The sequence below is a fragment of the Aythya marila genome (assembly GCF_965140915.1).
Source record: "Aythya marila genome assembly, chromosome: 1".
NCBI lineage: Eukaryota > Metazoa > Chordata > Aves > Anseriformes > Anatidae > Aythya > Aythya marila.
The window spans coordinates 22487460-22511424 of NC_139042.1; the positions used below are offsets into that span (position 1 = coordinate 22487460).

Genomic DNA, 23965 nt, shown 5'->3' on the forward strand with positions numbered 1-23965 from the left:
AGTTCCTGTCCTGAATGCCCAGGCTCAAACGCCTGCTGCTCCGCTGATTACCGCGAGCAGCAGCCTTCCCTTCAGAGCTTCTCATCCTTGCGGCACAGCCAGAGGTCAGCAGTAGGGAAAACACATGCTGTTCTACGTGAAAAATAAATTCAGGAGAGTTACAGCTTCACAAGCCCCCAGGGAGAAGGCTAACAATGAAGACTCTTCATGGACTCGTCAGAAATCAATTTGCATTTCAGGCTGAAAGGAGGAAATCATCTTAGCATTTTTTTTCCACATCTGCAACCACCTCGCTTTCAGAAGTGATACTGGCCAGCAAGAAAGGATAACCCCATGCAAAGAGGAAGAGACTAACTCTGAAGGTGAGGCTGTTGTTTCTCTACCCACTGACACAATATTTGGAGAGGCAAGGCCATCAGCACTCTACATTCCCTGCAGCCTGCTGAGATACCTGCCTTAAAAGACAGGTGGCCACTGCATGCTCCAGGCCTGTTAGGTGGAAAAGCAGCACAGCAGCTTTTCAATCCCTTAAAAAGCTTTTGAAGGCAGGGCAGGTGAAGCCTCTGTAGTCTATGAGGGAATGGATCAAATTCCTCTGTGCCAAGATGAAGGGAGAGAGTTTCAATAGACACTGAAGAGAAGCATGAGGACCAAACAGGAGAAGACGGGGTTAGTAACGCAAGGTCTGACGTATGCTGCTGAGCCAATGACTAAAAAACTACTCGTGGACACAGCAATCCCTACACACGCCATTTCTTTGGAGACTCCGGATGACAGACAACTTGCAACAGAGTCTGTCCTCCCCAGTTAAATTAAATTAATCATTAAATGCTTCCACATAACCAGAAGGCTCATCTCAGGTCCATCAGGAGCCCAGCCCAGCCCCATGTCCTTGCTGTTGCCTACAGTTGGTGGTCAGAGTAAAAAAGAGCTGCCATGTGCAGAATAAAACAGTTCCCCAAACTGCTTTCCTTGGTGAAATGCTGAAGAGCAGCCGTTCTATTAAGCAGAGCTTCCCATTAAGCGTTTCTGCCTCTCTCAGTGCACTCTATATGCTTGCTAACGTGTACAGGCTGACACACAGAAAGTATTAGCATCGAGAAGCAATCACGGAGTAAGCACAGGAGAATTATTCAGTGTAAAGCCTGCATCCATTCCCAGCTGTTTACTCCTGCACATTTGATGTGAATCATTATGAGAGGATTTCACGAAACAAATTCCTGAACTTTCCTGTTTGGCATTTTAGCCAGACTGCAGTCAGCCACACATGCTAAAACAGCAGACGTGCATAACTAGGGCTTGCCATTTACTCAGACACCAAATAAATCCCCACCTTCCAAGGTCTTCGGATCCCTTTGAAGAAATCAGGCATCCACATCGGAAGGACGACAGCTTCTCTTAATAATTTCTTGGCTTCTTCCAAATCTGCTATGTCATCCCTGGGCGAGAAGAAACTTTTATGAGATTCCCGTACAGCAATATTCCTCCTGCCTTTACACAAGGACAACCAAAAGCTTTCCACCCGCTGCCATCCCTTTTTAGCATGCCAGTGTGTGCCTCGTGAAAGCACTCCTATAATCCCACAACCTAAAACTAAATCCGTTTGTGAAAGGTAGGGGGAAAAAATGATTTTCCCGACTCAAGTTTCTCTGAGCTGCTTAATTAAAAATTGTTTTGGATAACGTGAACACCCAAGCAGTATCTTTAGAGATCTCTGGAGTACGCTTTTATTTCGGCAGCACTTGCAGTGGATGTGCTGCACCGTAACACCAGTTGGCAGCAAGAGCCTGACTGTCATCAAATTAATACACTGTTAAAACCAAAAGATCTTGCTTTGCTCATTTGTAGAAGATTGTGGTGGCTCCCTGTTTTAAAGGCTTAGGAGAAGAACAATTCCTCCCCCTTTCCATGCTGGCAAAACCACTTCAATGGAGAAAATCCTCATACCAATGAATGCTCGGATTCCTTGACACAATATCCCTTTCCAGAGCTTCAACCAAGTCTTTGTCGTAACCCGCTCCGTCAAATTTTGGGATTTCCCCATCACCAACACCTTCCTGGGGTATTTTCTTGCCCTAGGAGTGAAAGTCACACAGGCTCATGAGGACATTTTGCTTTGCACATTTTCTTAACCATTAAAACATTGCAGTGATGGCTGGTTTAGCCTCTGCTGGAGCCACAAGATGATGTGAACCTTTAATGCAGCACCACGATGGGCAGCAAAACCAATGTTTTCACATTGTGTTTTCAAGGTGTTTTTTTTTTTCAAGGTGTGTTTTCACACCTTGCACACCATGAGAAGCCCCCAAACACTCGTGTTTGCTGGTTAAATTAGTGAACCCAATGCTCTTACCAGTGCTAAACCACTCTTTAGACGCCTGACACACTTCTTGGCCAGCCAAATGCATGAATGCAACTCGTGGAAGAACGGAGATGGTGCTGGGACTTCGTGCTGCGCTGCAGCCTGGTTGAAGACCAGACCACTTGAAGCCTGTCTGGAAGATGCTAAACCTGCTGCATCCCCTGCCTGAGCTCAGCCAGGGGCACCCCACCACGACAGAAGAACACAAAGCTCTTACACCCGCTGTCTTTGATGGAGGAAAACTGAGAAGGATCTCTCCTGGTGTTTAAATAAAGCCTTCCTGCCCGGCAATTTCTCCTGCAAGCTATCCATTTCACTTCTCTCATTCACAAGCAAGCTCTGTGAAGAGTTAAAAGCTTCGCAAAAGGTCATGTTTATTTAAGGACGGCACTGAAAGCCCTGAGCAAGCTCCCCGGTCACCCAGGCTTCTTTGAACTCCAGTCATTTCTGCAGCAAGCTGCAATCCATTGAGCAACTGAGTCCAGTCCTCCCTCTGCCCCTGACAGCCCCCACTTTCTGGCTTAATGCCTCCACAACGCCAGCGAGCTTACAGGGTTGAAGCAATATTTTCACTTTGAAGCATCACAGCTCTTGCTCCTCCTTCTCTTGGGCCTCTGACGACAGAAAGTGCCCAAGGAGCTGCTGCAGGACTCTCCAACTCAGCCTCCAAATGCCAGCAGCGAGCAGGTTACAGAATCCCAGCTGGCGGCACAAGAGCAGCCTCAGCAAAGGGCTCAGAGGCAGCTGGAGACACACAAAATAACCTCATGGAGGAGAAAGGAAAAGGCAGTGACTGCACCCTCCTGCCCACCGTTTGCCCCCGAGGCCAGTGAGGGAGCAGATTTATCTCCCCCGTTTTTATTTCTACCTTCTGAGCGAATGTGGTGTTGTTCAGTGCTCCCAGCTCAGGGTTTCTGCGCTGGAAAGCAAGCTGAGGGCTGTGGTTAGCCAAAAAGGTGGCGTCAGAAACGTAATGGCCTGGCATAGAAAGGAAAGGGAGAGAAAAAGCCCCGTGGAGTTCGGAAGGCTTCAGAAGAGAGAAAATGCAATCCAAATGGAACTATAAAAAATCACAGTAAAGCAAAAGGTATTTGCTGTCTTTGTTAAAATCTCTCTCATATCCCTCTGTAAGGAACTGATTTTCCTAGTGGAAGAGTGAAACTGAGCAAGGGCAGCTTAGGAGGCAGGGCAAGCTGGTGGAAGAGGTTGGAGCAGCTCAAACCCACAGCCCTGAGGCAGGGCTGCCTGCTGGAGATGGGTTAGGGGGAGGAAAAGGGATGAACAAATAAATCAGCCCAGGTGATGGTGGGCTCTTAGTGTGGTATACCTGAAAGAAGAAGGAAAAAGGGAGAAAAGGAAAAGCAAAAAAGGGAGAGAGGGAGAGAAAGAAGAGAGGCAAAAGCAACAACTGCCAGATGCCCTCCGCACCCCGTGCTGCTATAGCCAAAGGTGGCAGCTCAGCTGGGCAGCCAGCCCTTCCCAGCACTGCCAGGGAAACGGGGACGTGCCAAACAAAGCTGGACATGATGATTTCTGCTGATACATCCCAGCCTTTCTTCTCCACGGCTGCCGAGCTCCCGTCCTCCAGCAGAAATTGTCCTTACTGCCTCCGAGGGCATGGCTGCTCTGCACCACTGACCACCGACCCATTTCCGTGACATCCAACTCCTCTTGGGTCATCCTCCTCAATGGGATGACCTTTGTGCCAAGGTCATTAATTTAAGGGTAAAAGAAGAGTCCTGGTCCTGAGGAAATCCATGGGTAATTTGCAAATTGATTGAGACTTTCAGTTTAAACTCCTCTTGCTGCTTAATTCCTCCCCAACTCTTCTTCTACACCACACGCCCTTGAGATTAACTAATTAATTCCCATGTGGCAGCCAGGTAGATGAATTTCTTTCCCTAAGACATTAACTCAAACTCTGTTTGAGCTTTCTTTCACAGAAAGTGCTAGTAAAGGCAATACCTGTGCTCAAGCCGTTCATTTTCCCTCCATTCTGCATTTATTCTACAACACTGCATACTGTTTAGATAAAATTAACAACTCCAGTTGCCTGGAACCCTTTTTCTTGTCCCTTCTCAATACAGGCATGGTCAACACAACTCATAATTCCCCTGAGACTAGAGCAGACCCAGGAAGTTTTACTGGAAATCCCTGCTCCCAACCCTGCCATCTACCTACCAGTTCTTTCTTTATTCTGGGATGGAGATTAAAAAGCCTTCCAGTTCCCATTCATGGAGGTCTGTACTTCCACCTACGTGCAGCTACCTCATCTCGCATCTTCTTTTCCATAATCTGCCTTGCCTATATGCTTCTGATGTTGCATGTTGGAATAATCGAGCAAAACCCACTCTTTTATGGTATTTTAAATCACATCTTGATCGATTTTAATATTCACTTCGCTGATAGAGCAGCACAGCCCTTCGCTATTTCATACCCTTTGCAGCACCCGTCTTTGCCCACAGAGGATCAAAAATAATCTGAAGACTACTCATAAAAGCATCCAGGTCTGGTATTATGCAGTTTCTAAAAGACATACAGGGTAACATCCATGCCTCCTCTTTAAGCTGAGCTATTGAACTGAAGCGACGATTCTTGGAAATGATGCAGCAGAAGGTACCTTGAGAACCAGCCCAACAATTTCCCATGGAAATAAGAAGAAAGCAGCACTTGAAAGCAGTATTTTAGAAAAAGGAATGTGTAAATGTAAGGGTTTCGTGGATAAACACAATCCATATGGGTTTCAGGTCCAAATTATTTTACAGAGCACTCTAAAAGGCCATTTACTGGCACAGTCAGGTTAAAACTCCTAATAGCAGGATGGATACAGCCAGAATGAAAAGACGATTTGGCCTGGGAAGGACAAACAGTGATAAAAGGCTTCACACACACAGGCAAAATACTCTTAAAATGTACCTCCTGTAGCTGCTTGAAAAATATTAGAAATAAATATACATATTGCATGGTAGTAATATAGCCAGGAAAGGGTACAACCTACTGCACTGCAGCAAACATCTTAGGAAATGCTTTAACTGCTGTTTTTAACTTAACATAAAGCATTACTGAACTTTGTGATTCAACGTCTGGGGTGACCTCATTGCAGCTTTTCAATACTTAATATTAAAAAAAAAAAAAAAAAAAAAAAAAAGATGGAGAGCAACCTTTTGCTCAGACAGACGATGACAGGACAAGGAGGAATGGCTTTAAACTAGCAGAGGGGAGATTTAGATTAGAGCTAAGGAGAAAATTCTTCCCTCAGAGGGTGGGGAGGCCCTGGCACAGGCTGCCCAGAGAAGCTGTGGCTGCCCCATCCCTGGAGGTGCTCAAGGCCAGGCTGGATGGGGCTTTGGGCAACCTGGTGTGGTGGGAGGTGTCCCTGCCCATGGCAGGGGGGTGGGACTGGGTGGGCTTTAAGGTCCCTTCCAACCCAAACCATTCTGTAATTCTACAAACACACTACACCACGGAGGAAAGTTTCTCTTAGCTTTACTCTAGAATGAAAGCCTGCAACAGTTGCAGACCAAGAAAGAATAAATCTGAGAGGGAAGTTAAACCTATTTTCATGCCAGTGTGTAAAATACAGGAAGTTGCTCTAACTTCTTTCACTTCCCTTGCCTGGCTATTTACTCTTTCATTCAAAATGTTCTTCAAAGGAAAGCCATGGGTTCCTTACATAAATCACCAAACAACGGAAGAAATTGTAACCTGCTGTGATTTTTGCATATGTAGCTTGGACAAAGAAAGCAAAATAACCACCAGGTAGCCAAAAAATGCAAAGAGAAGAGCACGTTTTTTGAGTAGACATGAGCAGCTATTTTCCTTCTGCCACCTAGTGACCGATTTATTCAGATGAGGGCAGCATTTAAGACGTGCCATGTTACACAGCCCTTCAGGACCACCTCTGCCTGACAGCAGCAGTGTCACCAACCACATTATTCCCAGAGAAAAGTATTGTACAAGTCATGTTGTTGTTGGGCTCCTTATAGTAAAGCCAGTAATGCTCATCCGAGGAAATCTCTGAGAGCAGAGTTCAGCTTAATTAGAGCCGAGGCTCTGAAGGCTGCCTCACACACACGCAGCTGGTGAACCTGTCACAAACAACGCCTCCAAGCCCCGGTGTCGCTGGCAGAACTGTAAACAAGTTCACAGATCCTTACCAGCTCTTTATAGCTTGTAGGACATACCCTTGTTATCTTAAATCTTCCTGATGCAGAGGTGATAGATTTCTAAAATGATTACGCTTTAACAGTGCGGTCACTCGGTGGCACTGCTGAAGATGTGCCTGGCCCTACCTGCTCACGGTGATGAGGGCTGCTATTACTCACTGCTTTCCCTGAATATCAGAAAAGCAGTTTATGATGATAAAAGAGGTCATCTTCTAAGTTTTCCCTGCGCTGAGATGCAACCTGCAATAGAAAGGCCACGAAGGGGCCAACCAAAGTCATCTGGAGGAAAACTGGACTAAATATTTTCTGATTTGTCTGCCAAGAGCCATACAATACCGAGCGTGTGCCCTGTAGGAAGGGGCCTCTTTTATCACTGTCTGTCAGGAAGGGAAAGCCACTACAGCACGCTCTGGACTTGAATCACGTATCCCACAGACTCCTCGTGTTCCCAGCACTGACTCCACAGCTGAATTGAAAAATGCAAGCTCCTCAAAAAGCAATTTGCGCACACAGGCATTTTTCTCCGCCACTAAACAGTCCTTCCTATGTATCAGTTGCTTTGACATCATTATTTGACAGTGAGTCGCTGTTTCTCCTTTTCTATCAGTTCAGCACTGCTTCTTTGTCACGGGTCCACAGAGGAAAGAATCCCCAACTTACTCCAATTCACTGCATTGTTGTTTATTTTTTTTTCTTAAAAGAAGGACAAAGCCTTTCCAAGAAGCATCTTCCTAAACACCATAACAACAACAAAAGCTTTTTTTTCATAAACAAAAGAAAATTGAAGTTGCTCAGAGCTTGCTTTCGCTGCATCTCCTTCACACCAATTCCAAATATGTAATTTCAGACAACTTGGCACACATTTACATACCATCACATCACTGACAAAACTCTACTAGACTTGAAAACACACCCAAATTTTACTATGGCATGGCAGCAGCGACAGCACTGTGGAATTAATAATGTAATGATTGAAGGCTAGAGAAGAGCACTGGTCTCATTTCTGTACTTTTTATGTGGAAATCTTGGCACAAGACCTGAATTGACCCATTTTTAAAAAAAAAAAAAAAAAAAAAAGAGGGGAGAAGGGACTTTACCCTGACAGATTAGGGTCAGGATTATTGTGGTTTCTTTTTCTATTTTTTAAATTTGTATTTAATAAGTGGAACTATGAATGCTTCCATTGTCACCTGTGCATGGCAGCTCCTTCCCCCCACGTCTTACCTTGTCATCCCTGCCTCTAGCCCTGGGCTCCCTGTCGCGGCTGCCTGCGGACTTGTCACTCCTGGCCGCCGGGTGCGCTCTGCCTGCGGGCCCCCGAGGCTGCAGGCCTGGGGAGTCCTTCCTCAAGGGCTTTGCTTCTCGGTTGGGACGTTTGATCTGAGGTGGGGCCCTAAGGATAGAAAAAACACAACAAAAAGTAAAGACAGCAGCGTTAAGGAGGAAGGATTCTAGTAGTTCGTTAATGGCTTTTAGTGATTTATCATCTGAGCTGACAAGCCCCGGTGTCTTAGCTCTTGATATCTGAAAACCCAGCAACCTATTTCTGTCTAACAATCAAAAATAGAAAAAAAAAAAAAAAAAAAAAAAAGCAAACACAAAGTTTCAGCAGTGGGGAATAAAAGAAAATTATCAATATTATTGTATTATACCAGCCAATACTGTTATACAAATCTTACAGCAAACCTGTATGCTTGCAACAAGAGAGGAAGCAACTTGGTAAAAGTGCTGGAATCACAGTTTCCTCTGAATACATCAGGCATTACTCAGATGCACAAGTCCTACACAGCCAGAAGACACTGCTAGCAAAAAATAAATAAATGCTGGCTAATAACTCTGACAGGTCCCAAAACAGAAAGAGAGAATTTTAAAAACAACCCTCCTACCTCCAAATTAATTCCCCTGAAAATGTCAAAACGTAAAAAAGTGCCTAGAAAGCAAAAGCAAGCAGAGCCAAACTGCAAGCACCTGTACTTGCGTGCATCACCCACAGTATCAAAGGGAACTCAGCAGTGGCATGAGGAGGCAGAACTGGTTTTTGTGACGAGGTGTCACAGCCATTTTGTTCCAGGGATCAAACTTGAAACAGAAAACTGAAAATACGTGGCCAGAAGTGTCACCCAAGTTTAATTAGAGTTCCCTCCTGGATCTTCTACTTAGCCTTGCTCTGAGTAACTCAAAATTTGCTAACTGCAAAAAAATATTTTTGTGGAACATGACTTAAAAGGAGTACGTATGGATACGCAGCCTTGCATGAAACTGCTGCATTTTGCTTTGTATACATTTTCATCAAGCTCAACGGCACAGGAGAGTGGTTAGTTTTCCTTACTTACGTGCATAAAATTTAAATTTCAGCTAAATTTTAAATTCAGCATTTAAAAATGCAGATGAACTAAGGGGTCCTTACCTCTACTACAGATAGGAGAAGGAATTTATCTTGTACTTCCCATGGCTTTACCATAAAATTCTGATAATCATTTCTACCACTCACTAAAGGAATCGTTAATACCATTTACATTTTTTAGGGCTTAGGGTTTTCTACAAGTGCAGAACAGCTTGTTTGAAAATCACGCAGCACATGAATTTACACACAAACTTGGCATTTCTTTCTGCTAACCCAGATCTTTCACTTTCCTTTTTTTCCCCCCTTTGAATATTCGAGTACACCAACATCAAAATTCTTCGCTGTTAAAATATTAGAAGAATGTTGGCATATTAACCTTTATTCTTGTATTTTAATTAGATTTTTTTTTCTTCCAACAACCTGTGTCAAGCTCTATTAGGGTAAAACCAGGAATCTCACAAAACGCATGTGCAATTTATTTTAAGAAAACTATTAGTTAGCTAAAGTTACTTTTAGAGTGGTTACAAAAGGAAAACCAGCATGTACAGCAGAACGTGGTTAGCAAAAAAATTAACCAGCTGATTAAATAAAGGTCACATCTCTAACTAGGGAGCAGTGTCTAACCACTGTGTCCTTCCAGCTCCTCCAGTTCCAGCTCTTTCCAGAGTCCTCAGCCATAAACAAATTCAACTGCTTAAATAAATTGAAGTGGAAAAGTTTTCTCTCTGCATACAACAAAGGCAACTGTCACCAAAAGCTCACTGAGCTCTCCAGCAGACTCTAGCTCCAGGACTGACTTAGTCCCTCCCACCAGAATAAAAGCCTGACTTTCTTTAGAACTCCAGTAATAAATCTGACTGTAATTTATTTACATTTTTCCCCCCAACGAATTATATTTAAGCTTTATTAGAAGTAACTAGGGCATAAATGAAATGTGATTTTCATGTTACAAATACATTCAAGAAGAAAAGGCACTTGAAACTGTGGCAAACCAGTTTTATTCCATCCACCCTGCCTGAGCCTCTCATTACCTGTGTTCAGCTGGAACAGGAGGGGGCCAAACAGCGGGGTCTCTGTAAGGCTCATCTTGACAGGACACCGGGATATCTGCGGGTCTGTCCATTTTAAAGCTCTCTAAAGTGCTGACAATGCTCTTAACTTGCTCATATTCTTCAACTAATTCTTGCCGGACCTTCAGAAACACATAATTTAGAAATTGTTACAATTCCAACTTGATTTTTAAACCACAGAAAGCAGTTCAAAACATACACTGCCCTCCAGAGCTGAGCACTCACCAACCCCAGCCCTATCAGGCTGACAACGTCATCAAAAGTCAAATCTGTTGGGTTCGTCTTCCTGCTTGTGAGCGTCACGACCAGACTTGGAGATGGGACTTTTCATGACTGCTCCATAATGCGTGTTATTGCCCAGATTTACACATGCATGTTGACACGTATGCACACACACACGTGGTTTTATGGTGTAAGGGCCCATCTTTAACATTTGCAGGTCTTTAACATTGGTATAAAAGAAGCACAAACTCCAAGGTTCTAGTTATAAAACTGAGTCTGTGAAGTAAAATGCTGTAAAATTAACCGTGACGTGCACAGACCTACCATACAGTCGAAGCACAAGACAATTCTTTTTTGGATTAGAAAGACTAGAAGAGAAAAACAGGATCACGAATGCCCTACAGCATCAGTTCAAGTGATAAGTAAAGCACGCGAGCCAAGAACGAGAGGAAATTATGTCTCAAAAAAATGTGGTTGCAGAATTCTGCAGCTGAATTACGTACTTGACTTTTCCACTGCCACTTAGCACTGCTGCAGTGGCTTCAAAATTATTTACTCAATATGGGTTCACTTCACGTTTTCTGTCCATGAAGCCTGGGAGAAATAATCTCTGAAGAAATTTGACAAGCTTTAAGTGATACGGCTTGTTACGAGACGGAGTTTTCCACATTAAGGTCTCTGGTTCTTAGCACATGACAGCAGCCAAAGAAAGGCACTGTGCATCCTCGCTCAGAAACACGAGCTCTCGGTGCATTAGTCTAAGATGTACTTGGATCCACCTAAGTGCTCTTGTATGGCATTTTACCCGTCTCCCACCTATCGCTCACTGATGCTTTCCATCCTGTGGGATCAAGCCCCTGAGAAGACATGCTACAGCAAGGGTATTTGCAGGCTGCACACAACCAGCACACCCCATACCCTGCAGGGCTGAACCTACAGCCAGGAGCAGAAGCCAGCCTGTGAGACAGCCGAGGGAAGACACAGACACCCAGCTGTGCTCACGTCGGGTGTGCACATGAGAAGGAGCTGGGAAAAACACTGCCTGGGAATGCTGCACCGAGGCTCCGCGCTGTGGCAAACAGAGGAAGGCAATCAGGGACAACATCAGCAGATGTCAGTGATGCTGCCTGAAATCCAGACAGTCTTCGCTGTGCGTGTCCTGAGCAGATTCTGCTCAAATCAAGAGGAGAGGAGAAAGGAGAAAGGCCAGCCTGCCTCCTGAGGCGACAAATCTAACAGCAGCAAATCAGCAGGCTACTACAGAGCAGCATCACGCTTCACGAGCACTGTTCCTGGTGGTAGTTACTGATGAAATGATGTGGCCACTAACCTGAGATCTTCTCTTCTCCGTGAGTGCCTAGAAAGGAACCACAACGGGCAAGTGCAGGCGGCTGTGTCTCATCAGCACGTGTGCAGAAGCGTGCCTGGCTTTCACCTGCTTATCCCATTTCTCCCTCACAATCTCAGGACGATCAGAACGGCACCTTTCCTCACCACCCCTGCTCTCCATATTTAAAAGGGCAGCAGTGGCTCTCCGCTTCTGCTGGGAAAACTTCAAGACGCAAAGCGCTGTCTGACATAACCATTTGCTGGGTGTGGGGTAGGAAAAAATGAACAGGGAGTGTTCAGAACCAAGCACGCATCACCTCCTCCTGGAAGTTACAGTTCTCCTAAAATGCTACCAGGTACCTCCTACGGTGATGTCTCATTCTGCTGGGTAATGTTTTCCAGGAACTTCCCCCCACGAAGAAGAAATTAGGACATTTTAGCAGTGCAAAGAAATGCTTCTCTAGACTAAAATTTAAATCCTGTTTAAGGAGAAGAACATATATGACTAGCCTCAGCCAGATGCCAGCAAGGATGGAGGCAAAAATGAAGGGTTAACCCTTGAGGTCTTGCTCAGCTCTTGCAACACCGCATTTAGTTCACCTGGAATTCTCCCTGCATCTGTACGAAGGTGCCCGAGGGCATGGCAGAGCAGCCTTCTTGCTCCTTCCCGATAGGATATCTGCATCTTTCCAAAGATGCAGGACACCCAGCTCAGGCAGGGTTGTTCTACCAAAGGCAGTCAATGCTTGACGTGCTCTGCCACCCTGCTTTGCTCCCTCTGCTTTCTCCTCACACCACCAGCACGCAGCCCGCTCCGGGAGACAGCCGCCGCCTCCTCCAGTGCTCCAGGCACACCGACGGGATTCCTCCTCGCGGCCTTCCAACACGTGCAGAGAAGTTGGTGGAAACGTAGTGGGGAACAACTCACCACCACTGAGGACCAGTGCACCAGAGCAGGAAGGAGGGTGGTATCTGAAAATGCAGAGAAAGTGAGCTTTTGGTGCCTTGGGAGCTGAAAATTTAACAGCTGGCTGTTTGTTATCGAGACCTGAGCAGCCCAAGCTCCGAATTATTCAGCCCCTATCACTGACTTGGTACCTGGCAAGGCAACTAGAAACCCTCAGCGTACTCAGACAATGTAACCACAAAGGAAAAGCAGTTGACAAATTCCCAGAGGCCTTAAAGAGACTGAGTCAGATGAAACAGGTGCAGAGAGAGCTTCCTGTAGTTACGGAGGTGACCGAGCCTCTGAGCGATGAGCACGGCTCTGCAGGAGCCTTGGAGAGCTGCAAACAGGGAAATCACTGGGCTGGGCTCACCCGGTCTCCTTGCACCTTCCCTCAGGTGTACGGGCTCCCAGATGGCTCCAGCTCAGGTTCTAGAGAACGCCCAAAAAATTAGGTTATTCATGTTAAAGTAATTTTAAGAGAAAGCACGGGCTTAACAGCTCACCACTGCCAAACAAGAAGGTCTCGCTCTCCTTACTTCTTCTACCTAACCACGCTCTCCGGGAACTCTTCTGGATTCAATTCTGGAAGAAAACTACCCTAGAAGGGTAATAAACAAGAACATATATAAATAAAGGAGAGTTTTGTGAGGTTAGCAAGCTGCGCTGGCTCACGACCCTGCGATCAGAAGAACACCAGGACAGAGAATGTCAGCGTGCAGAAAGCACGTCCTAGCACATGGGTACAAAACAGAGCTGGGTTCACTCCTCCTTGTGATAGTTCCAAAAACAAAACCCAAAACAAAACAAAAAAAAACATTTCTGAGTTCCTCTGTATTTCAAAATCTTGCAACTCCAGTAACCTTTGGGATCAACAGCTTTTCCACATTATATTGCAGCCTGCACTTGGACACAACTTTCCGCAACGTGGGTATTTTATGCTCTGCTGAATGCACACAACATGCGGGGTTGTTTTTAATTGCATCGTGCTGGAACTAAGCTAATCAAGTTTCTGCAAAAGCATTTTGCAAACCTGAAATTACTGCCTGCAATTAGCGTTAGCTGTTATCTCCATCCAAAAAAAAAAAAAAAAAATGAAAGTAATTCCCCCAACCACTCTGTCTGATCCCAAGGAGTCAAAGCACAGCTCCAGTATTCACGGATCTTCACGAGCTGCCTGCTGAATATCCCTTAATTACTCACGAAGAAATCTGTGAAGCGTTAATAAAACGGGCAAGAGGCAGAAGCAACATAAGCACAGACTGACCGAAATGTGTTTAAGATTAAACATAAAAATTAACCTTTATTCTCTGAGCAAGACTGCAGTGCACCTCATCACCTGCTGCAGCGACCATGGATGGTGAGGTTGTGTTGGTGGCTGCTCAGAGCTCTCCAGGAGAATCCCCGAGCTTCTGCCTCAGCTCCAGCGCCCTCAGACGCCCTGCAAGACGCAGCGGGGTTACAACACGCAGCAGGTTTTGCTCAACAGCCTCTGGCCTTGTTGTGAGCCGGCGCTCTCTCCCGGGGGCACGCTCAGCTGTCGTTCTGCAGCTGCCGACCTGTCACCGAAGCAGCTCCTTCCTACAAGCCAGCTGTCTCGGGAAAAGACCACAGCAGCCAAGAAACTCTCTGGGAGTAAACAGGGGGAATGTCAGAACGAGTCAAGCTCACGACGGCGGTCAAGAGAGGAAATCTACTTTTAATTGTTGGCAAGCAGAGAGAGGGGTGAGGCGCTTTTGATTTTAAACGGGGCGACTCTCAGCCAATTTTTTAACCTCAACCCCTCTGAATTTTCCAAAGGGTTTGAGGAATTCTCATATCGTCGCATTGCTGCTTTGGCAGGCCGCACGCTGACCTCCAGGACGCATCTTTTGTCCTTTTGACATCCTGCAGATTGCCCCAGACTAATCACCTCCCTCCCCTGCTCAGCGCTGGCTCTGACGCCGGGGATGCAGCATTGCTCCAAGCGGAGCTGCGCCATCAGGTCACTCCCAGAGGAGCAGATGATACACGTTCATGGTCCTGCTCCTCCTAATTATCCTCTCTGTGACGAGCACAAGGACTCCTGGAAATCACAGTGCCCAGTTTCAAAGCTGAAGCTGTCCGTGCTTTGGAAGACAAGCTACCAACTAGTCAGATCGTGGCACCGAGTTATTCTGTCCAGAGCAACCTGTACGAATATAAAAACGATGACACCAAGGCAAACAGAGGTGGATCAAGAGTGTTTGGGAGTCTGACCCCAAATCCCACCTAGTTCTGGTTCACCTCTGCTCTACATCCCTCAGAAAACTGCTGGCAAAATCCTGTGTAGTACACAAAGCGATGAGCCAGCTTCACCTAGCATGAGGGAGCTGCCCAGGACGGAGCACCCCTATGGAGAAGTGATCATATGGGGAGAAAATCAGTCAGCTGCACACAAACACACAAAACTGAGTTCCCAACCTGAGAAGTGAAAAGAAAAATCACCCTGTTCACAACCATACAGGAAGAGCACGCTTCATGTTGCCAGATTTCCTCAGCGTCCATTTCCCAGGAATCCTTCAGGGGGTTCGAGGAGGAAGGCAGGTTGGGAAGATGCATACAGCCAGCAGATCCCAAAGAACTGGTTTAAATAACAATCTTTTCTTCTCCTCTGAGCACGCCGTGGATCACACCCACCAGTTAAAGCTCTGCCTGCCTAGAGAATGCCAAACTCCACCTCCAGCAGGTACCAGTGGCATTATCAGGTTCAACAGGGGACGAAGAACCTGAAGTAACTAAAGAACAGGTTTGTGCCGTGTTCCAGATGAGACAGAGTTTAAGACAAGACCCATCAGCATTCATCCCCTTAACCACAACCTAAGGTTGCTTTGCTTCTGGTGCTACCTACAAGAGGACACAAGGGCATAAAAATATTCTAATTTTGTGCATTATTGGGTTAGACCTGAATTTTTCTAAATCTATGTGTACAAATTCTGGTCATATATATGGTGATATATATATTTTTCTTTTACTTTTCTCGTAAGAGGCAGTGTGCCTGACAGCTACTGCTTGTGCCTGGCAGTTTGGAGGCAGCCACCGTTGGAGCTGGAAAGCAGCATTAACATCCAGATCATCAGAGTCCCTCTTACTCTGTCTCACTGAGTGAGAAGACACTGCAATTATTTATCTAGAGTGGGCTAGAAAGCACGTCTACCTCTCCAGATCCTAGCAGAAAAGGGGAAGTTACGGAAAAGCTGGCAGGGTTATCATCTGCTCCCAGGGCTACAGGGAGTCCCATCAATTTACAACAAGGCAAACGACCTGGGGATGAAGAACAGTATGTTTTTTTCCACCCCATGCTTCTTACTCTTTGGTCCCTGAGCCAAGGGTGGCACCAGTAATGGCAAAGCCATGTTCTGACCAAGTTTATCCACCACTGCTGAGCTAGGAAACTTCAGAACCAGCACGAGCACGCAGCATGACAGGCACTGCCCCACCTGCTGCTGATCCTGCTGGGGATAGTTCTCTCTAAAGCGTAAGGGACGCTGTTGGGGCCGTTCTGTTTTTCTTTAAAATGGGGTAATTTCTGAGGAGGTGCCAACTTTAGATCCTCTGTTACGGAACCAGCTGCCTTCCCCAAGGAGTAATCCTGCAGACTGTTACTGGCCCCTTTGTGCTTGAGGCTTGTATGCAGCGTGGAGCATCCAGTCCATGCTGCACAGGCTTCCCTGAAGCAGTTGGAACAACACAATGTCATGAGACTTGAAGTAATTTTCCCAAGACAAGAGCTGTTAAAAGCTTAATGGAAGAATCAATGTAATCAGAGGAAAGACAAAATACTGCCAGTGAAGCCGATGCAGAGCCACAGCTGCAGAACAAGGAAAAAAATCATGTTCTACCTTCATGCCAGCTACAACCTCAGCAGGAACTAAGGACATGAACAGGAGATGAACACCTCTCTGTACCAGAACGGCCAGGGGTGAGGAGGAGCTAGAATCCATACACCTGAATGTGAATATCTCCTGTCCAACCTTCAGCTTGTTACAGCATCAGGACAGCTAAGCTATCACTGCTGCTTGTATGCACACACATTTTGCAGGCAACATCTTCATGAGCAGACAGACTTTTAGAGTGTCGTGATAAAGACCTACGAGTAGAATGTGATTAGGAAATGATTGCTAACAGTTTTAGCTGTCGGTATTCAAAAAATGCCAGACACTTGAAGCACAAAATCATGACCAAAGCACCTGCTGCAATAAACATAAAAATTTGCTTCCACTTTAAGCGACATTAGTTAAACACTAATAGTTAGAAAAACTCTCCTTGAAATCTCTTCACCCACTGCAGAATTTTATCTTTATAAGGGGCTATGTTCTTTCAAAAATAACACTTTCACAATATGATTTTTTTTCCTGGAATATACCTTTACATATTTATCCTCTGAGTATTACTATTTCAGATGGAGTGCATTTTCTACAGAGAAAAATATACACATGTAGAAGGCTGATGTACGTGATACATGATCCAGATTAAGAATATTACCTGGGGTTTTGGAAACCTGATCTGAATTTGTACCTTGTAGTGTCATAGCTACCTACTACTCAACCACTCTGCTGATGCTAACCCATTCACTCACATCTTAAGTTTACTGGATAAAAAATAAAACAGCAAAGAGAAGTCTTCAGCAAAACAGTTTTGCCAAAGTAAGCAATCACACACAGACAGACCAGTGAGTAGTGATGAAACATCACAAGAGAAAGCAAAAAAGGTTCAATTAGAATAAAATGATCCTTTTAAATACATCAGAAGAAATATTTCCCCATAAATAGCAACCAAATATTGTGAAGAAAATGTTAAAAACTTGGTTGAAATATACATCCTCTATACCACAGAAGTTTGGGGATGTAGAATGTATTTTTCAAATTTCAGATAACAGTGGGCAAGGAGCCTGATTTCACCTTACCTGTTGCCATTTGCCCTTTACTGCTGGATCTCTGATCGACTGGCAATGCCTCTGGATCTGTTGGATTACACCCTGGTAATAGACCATCGAGGAGTCGTAATTCCCAAGGAGCGCGTATTCTCGTCCCTTTTTGGCATTATCACAGATCTCTGCTAAATTCATCTTCACTCAGAAGTCTACAAAAGAACACAATCATCAGAAAAATTATAGACTGTAGAGTAATTCAGACCGTGAAACCCCAGTTTTGTTATTTCTCTCATAGCTGAATTGTTGTTTGTTTTTTTTTCTTTACCAGTCATTTAGCTCTTGGAGTACCTCTTTACCAAATTAAGGTGAGGGATCATACACCACAATTCTTTTACAGTGATTAAAAAACAATTAAACACACAAAAAAGATGATGCAGCTTCTTCACTGCCTTTGGTCCCAATCCCGTTAAATGAATGCAAGAAAATTAAGAGCCCTGCCCACACCGAACTTCAAGGACTTAACTAGCCAAACTTCCATTCACCACAATGGATGAGCAGCCCTCAGCCCATGAATCACAGCTGGCACGAGGCATTAAATTGCTTTTTATGCTTTTTATACATGCCTACATGCTCCGAGCAGCACCAGGGACGTCTGCGCTTAGCTCTTTCAAGAGCCCTCACCCTAATGAGACCACAATGCTGCTGCACGGCAGCCCCACTAGAGGCAAAGCTGGGAACCTCCTTCTGTTTAAACACTCCTGCAAAGTACTCCAACATCCACAGGTTGACTTGCACCTTTTCATTAAATTTGGCATGTCACTTGGGGGTTGATGGCAGTTCAAGGCTCCTTAAAACAGCAGTTCCCAAAGCACCGCCTTTCCCTCGCCCCCAGAACGAGACACCAGCGATGCCTGCCCCTTTAGTTCACCTGAATCCCACACAGCCCAACAGCTAGGGCCTCGCCACTCAAAAAAAGCACCAGCTCCAAAGCAGGTTCCCTAGAGCAGGTTGCTCAGGTGGGCGTCCAGATGGGCCTTGAATATCTCCAGAGAAGGAGACTCCACAACCTCCCTGGGCAGCCCGTCCCAGTGCTCCGTCACCCTCACCGTGAAGAAGTTCTTTTGCATGTTGGTGTGGAACTGCCTGGGCTCCATCTTGTGGCCACTGCCCCTTGTCCTGTCCCCACAAACCACTGAAAAGAGGTTGCCCAAATCCCTCTGTCCCCCACACCTCAGATATTCATACACATTGATGAGATCCCTCTCAGCCCTCTCCAGGCCAAACAGCCCCAGGTCTCTCAGCCTTTCCTCATAGGGAAGATGCTCCAGGCCCCAGATCATCTTTGTGGCCCTCTGCTGGACTCTTTCCAGGAGATCCCTGTCTTTTTTGTACTGGGGAGCCCAGCACTGGGCACAGTACTCCAGGTGAGGCCTGACCAGGGCAGAGCAGAGGGGGAGGATCACCTCCCTTGACCTGCTGGCCACACTCCTTTTAATGCACGCAAGGATGGCCCCAAAATAGTTTAAACAAATCCCAAACCTCTTACACATATCAGCTACAGCACTCTTACTTCAGAATAGCCAACTTCCAAAGCAAGTCAGAACAAATATACCCAAAATTAAGGGGAAAAAAGTTCTTTTGGGGAAGCCGATCTCTCCTGGATGGTTTTCTGACCAACCCCATGCTGCAGCACCAGGGCTGGGAGGAGGTAACGAGATTCAGGGATGGATTTTTTCCATGCTGTGTGTGCGTTTTTTATTATCTGTTCTACATCCTACTGTGGAGTTCATACGCTGTATACACCAAAGAAACCAGAAATAGAAAATGTATAGTTTGTGGTTCTTTGTTTTGTTTTTAAATATTTGTTTTTCCTGCCCTATCACAGCCACCTGTTTTACGATGCACAGCGAGGGACGAGCGTTGCCAGCACCCTCAGAACAACTCACACCTTCCTGGTGACACCAGCTGTCCATCCGACCATGGTGTGGCTCTGTCCTGCACCACCAGACAGCTCCATGGCACACCAAGATCCCTTCTGAGATCCCTCAGCTCACGGATCATCGATGAGGAACTGCCTACACGCAGGATCTTACCCCACTCGTTAAAAACCCTGCAGCAGCAAGGCTAAAAGGCTGCAGGGGATATTAACGCCGTGCCTTGGAGCATAAACCCAGCTTATCCACCCCTAGCTGGGGTCAGGAGAGAGCTGACGTGGTGCAAAGCAAGGAAGGCAGCTCCGTGTTACGAGGTTTTGATTTTTGGACTTACCCACCTTTCACTTGCACCCATTTCCATTGCCAGAGTCTGAGTGAAGTGGTGGCTGCTCCTCTCTTCTTACTGCTTGGAAGCTTTTCCTCGCGATTAATCTAAAGCTGCCCTTCTTAATTTAAGGCCACGCTGTTCTTCTAAGTCAGCTCTGACCAGTTCCAAACACACTCCTCTCCCTCAATCATAATTTCACCAAATACAGCCCAACAATCTTATTTTCCACCTTTCCCTTCAAGGTCAAAATTCATTAAAATAGAGGCACGGAACAGTATGGCAACAGGGCCTTACCTGGAGAGGCATCACCTGCAGCACTAACTGGAACGATGTCAGAGGAGGAGAAAACATTTTTACCACATCCCCCACCATCCCCACCAGAAGCCTGCAGAAGCGTATTTCTCTCAGACTCATATTTCTTCGTGTGCCTGATGTATTTCAACTGAGTTTTAAGGATTCAAAGATGCAATTTCAAAGAAAAAAATAAGTCTTGCCTGTTTTATTAGAAAGATGGTCGCCTTCATTTTGGCACGCCAAAACCAACATTTTAACCCCTCACCATCGGATGAAGCAAAAGCAAACAAAAGGGCTTGCCAAGTTCCGCAGCTGAATTATTTTTTATCTTTCTCTAGCAACTTGGCTTTGCTTAAATTTGCAGCTGTGGCTCCATGGACCTGGATGTGCACTAATAATTACTACCTCACTGCATCCCAACTTCTTTTTGGTTTATATATATATACACATACATATATGGTTCTTTTTGTTATATATATACACCTGTGGCTCAGTTCCAGCAGGTCTGGATTTAAATGGTGATTCAAGAAGCCACTTAAATAAAGGTAAAAAGTCTTCTCTAAGATTTTTTTAATGTTTCTTTTTTTCCCCTTTTGCTGTACACATCAGCAGTGGCACGTACGGACACAAACACGGCGGTGGCAGCAGCAGGTAATGCCGTCAGAGCGTTCCCTCCTCCTCAGAGGTGTCGATTCGAAGAGTACTCACTGGATAAAGTGTGTGCACAGCACAGCCCAGGAACCCCAGCACTGAGGGGACTGGTTTTTGTCATCAGTTGTTTGGCTTCTTTGCACTGAAACTCTGTTTTGGAATAGAGTTAATAAGGAAACATGCATGGGAATGGAAGAGACATGCACGTGGGTGTCAAACAATGTGTGTGTGGATTCTTCTGAGAGCTAACTTAAAATATAAAGGGGAAAAAAATCTTTAAATGAAGTAAGAACAATCACCACAAGTTAAAGGAAATCACAATTACACAACAAACCACTGAGCGAGGTGGTCAGTGCTTCAGAGAGAACATGCTATTGCACTGAACAGCGAGCATCCTGGAGAACGAAACGACCATGTGCAAAGCCTCTGAACTACAGCTTTCTGAAGAACTAGAAAGAGAAGCACCAGAGACTGCTGTGCTGCTCCTGAGACTAATTGCAAACTGTACTCTCCTCCTGAGCGACTCACATGCCAACTTCAGGCATACCCACAGCCACATCTGCAGGTCTTCAGGTGCGCATCACCCAGACGAGGTAACAGAAGTGAAAATGGCAAACACAAGCACTGTGGGGCACTCGATGGAGCATAACTCCACACATACACGGGTTACCTTGCAAGAAGATCACCACCTTCCTTGCTGTCACAGCCCTGCTGACCCAAGCTCCTCTCTTCCCTATGGCACACCCTCCTGGGCTTCTGGCATTAGCACCACACCAAACCCAAACCAGCATCAAGCATCCACATGGTACCAACCTTCTCCGACAGGATGCAGGGCTAAGATAACCTGAAGGCTTTTATAAAGCCTGTCCGGAGCTCAGCCCAGCTCAATAATCCCTCTGGCTCCTCACGGAGCCACCTGCATCTCTGCACATCACACCCATAAGCACTTCTGGCGGAGCAAACGTGCCACCAAAGACTCCCAAGATGGGTCTGTGCGGAGCCAGCTCGGGTTCAAAGCGTTTATTAGGTCAGGCTCTGAGCCAGGGAAGTTAAAAAGCTTCTGCACCTGGTGCTGGATATGGCATATCCACGTTCCCACACCGCTGTGGCTCGTCAGCCCTGCCAGCCCGCAGCCAGCTCTGCTCAGACTCAGCCCTGGTGCTGCCACATTCCTAGCGCAGCCGATCTGCAAACCAGATAAACTTTCCACGAATAATCGCAGGTTTAAAGGACTCACATGTGTTTATAACCCTGACTCATAAGGTCAGCATTCAGGCCTGGATGCTTTTCCTCCTCCTGAATTCCCGTTCTGAATGCCGGAGAATTGGCTCCTGAGGACTATGACCACATATCTTGTGGAATTCTGCTTTTTAAAAGTTCTTTTGAAGAATGTATTCCCCAAGTAGAAGAATTTTGAAGAATGCATTCTACGGATGCATGCTTTAATACATAAATATGGATGTATTTATATACATCCTGCTGTTAGAGATACAGCCTTCAAGTCATCGGATTCCTCAGCTCATCAACACCAGAATGAGCTGTTTGGCAATTATTTACCTCAAAAGCCCCAGATAAAGGCCTATTGTTATCTCCCTACCTTCCCCTCACTTCTCAATCTTAAAATTGTGACTGGCTCAGGGCAGGGTCCGCTCCTTAGGAGGAGGAGGAGGAGGAGGAAAACACCTTCAGCTGCAATAAAACCAAGCACACACTGGCCAGAATCCCCCCTCTGAGGGGATTAATGCTGTATATACGTGTGAAGCTGCACAAAACTGGGGTAGATGCTCAATACTGATACCCAATGGGGCACCACTGCAGTGATGCTTGCATGACACAGCTCTCCAGGAACACTTTAGAAAAAAAAAAAACACAACAAAACACACCTCCACACAGCATGCCAGCAACAAACACGTACATTTTAAATACCCCCTCGATCGGGAGCTGCGGTTTTATTGGTTTTATTGCCCTGCCCCTCCCTCCTGCCTGTTGAGCGGGATAACGCCAAACCCATCGCCAGGGGTAACGGGGTGAGGGGCAGCAAAAACACCAAAAAACAACGGTGGGCACGACCAAAACCCGCAGTTCTAAGCACCTGAGGGCGTTAACACCCCCTCACGGACCCCTCCAGCCCCAAATTCCCCTCTTCTAACCCCAAAATCCCCTCTTCTAGCCCCAAAACCCCCTCCCCAAGCCTCCTGCCCCCCCATCCCCTCACAGGGGGCTCGCGCCCCCCCCCCCCGCCCCTCAGAGCCCTCTCAGCGGGGGCAAAGCCGCAGCGCCCATCCCCGCGCATGCCCGCTGGGACTTGTAGTCCCCCCCCGCCTCCCCCCCCCGGCGGTCAGCGCGCGGCGGCAGCCGCGGGACTACATTTCCCAGCAGGCTCCGCGGGAAGCTGCCCCCACCTCCCTATACAACCCCCCCCAGCTTTTTCCCTCGGCTCCGCCGCGGGGCCGAACCGCCTCGGGCGGCGCCCTGAGGGACCGCTGGGGCCCCGCCGTTACCTCGGGAGCAGCGGGGTGCGTGGCCGGGCGCCGGCGGAGCGGGGAGGGGGCGCGGCCCCTTCGGCGCGGCCACACCGGGGGGAAACGGGAGGGGAGGGAGGGGGGGGGGAGGATGGGCGACGGGCGGTTGCCATGGCGGCGGGGGAGGGGGCGGGGCTTCGAGCGGGGGGCGTGGCCTCGCCTCAGGGCGGGCGAGCGGGCTCGGGGAGGGAGGGGGCGGCCGCTGGCGTTCCCTGGGGCGGGGGAGGGCTGAGGGGAAATGTGCCCTTTAATCCCTATAAACCTCTTTTTGGGGGGTTTTGGGGCCAGCTGGAAGCAAATTAGGAGTCCTCCCGCTTGTTGGAGGGTGGTTGGGGGTGTTGTGGACATCCATCCCCACCACACACACACACACACGTTGAGCGCCGTTTTTATGTGGTGATGAAGGAATAAAACGTGGGGTTTGGCAGTTCTGGCACCACAGCGGTACCCGGTGAGGGCTGACCCAGGCTGTGGCGTCTGAGGGTGGACATAACCTCACATTTCTGAGCTCTGGTGCCCGTACAAACCTCTCCCTACCCACATGGCCACCAGAAAGTGCAGCTGCTCGCTGCCACGGCTCCAGGAGCATCCCACGAACCACGATCTGCCCATAGCTCCCAACGGCCACACGTGATTTCTCTGGAAAAAACGCAAATTGTTATCTTAAGGTAGCAGCGCGAGGCTGCGTCTCGCAGCAAGAGCCTCGGAAATGGGAGCTGACGCGAGCAAAAAGAGCCGGGGCTGAAAGCCCACGCTCAGGACGCCTCTTAAACAATACAGCATGTGTGGATGTGTCACTCGTGCATGTACATCTCTTGCTTCCCTCAAAATCATGTGGAGATTCTTATGCCTTTGTGGAGCATTTTAGAACTGGAGCCAAAATCGTGATGAATTCGTAACAGCTGC

General features: G+C 46.9%; 1 protein-coding gene across 1 annotated transcript in view; it reads right to left on the reverse strand.

The window, feature by feature from the left end:
- Window positions 1-23124, reverse strand: part of KATNAL1 (katanin catalytic subunit A1 like 1) — a 32858-nt gene extending 9734 nt beyond the window's left edge. Inside the window, exons 1-6 of the mRNA XM_082756665.1 lie at window positions 23039-23124; window positions 17364-17539; window positions 9904-10064; window positions 7753-7921; window positions 1948-2075; window positions 1334-1439 (exon numbers count right to left, since the gene is read on the reverse strand). Of these exons, the coding sequence (XP_082612791.1) occupies window positions 1334-1439; window positions 1948-2075; window positions 7753-7921; window positions 9904-10064; window positions 17364-17525 (726 nt within the window). The 5' untranslated portion in view covers window positions 17526-17539; window positions 23039-23124. The remainder of the gene's footprint in view (window positions 1-1333; window positions 1440-1947; window positions 2076-7752; window positions 7922-9903; window positions 10065-17363; window positions 17540-23038) is intronic.
- Between the last annotated feature and the right edge of the window lie 841 nt (window positions 23125-23965).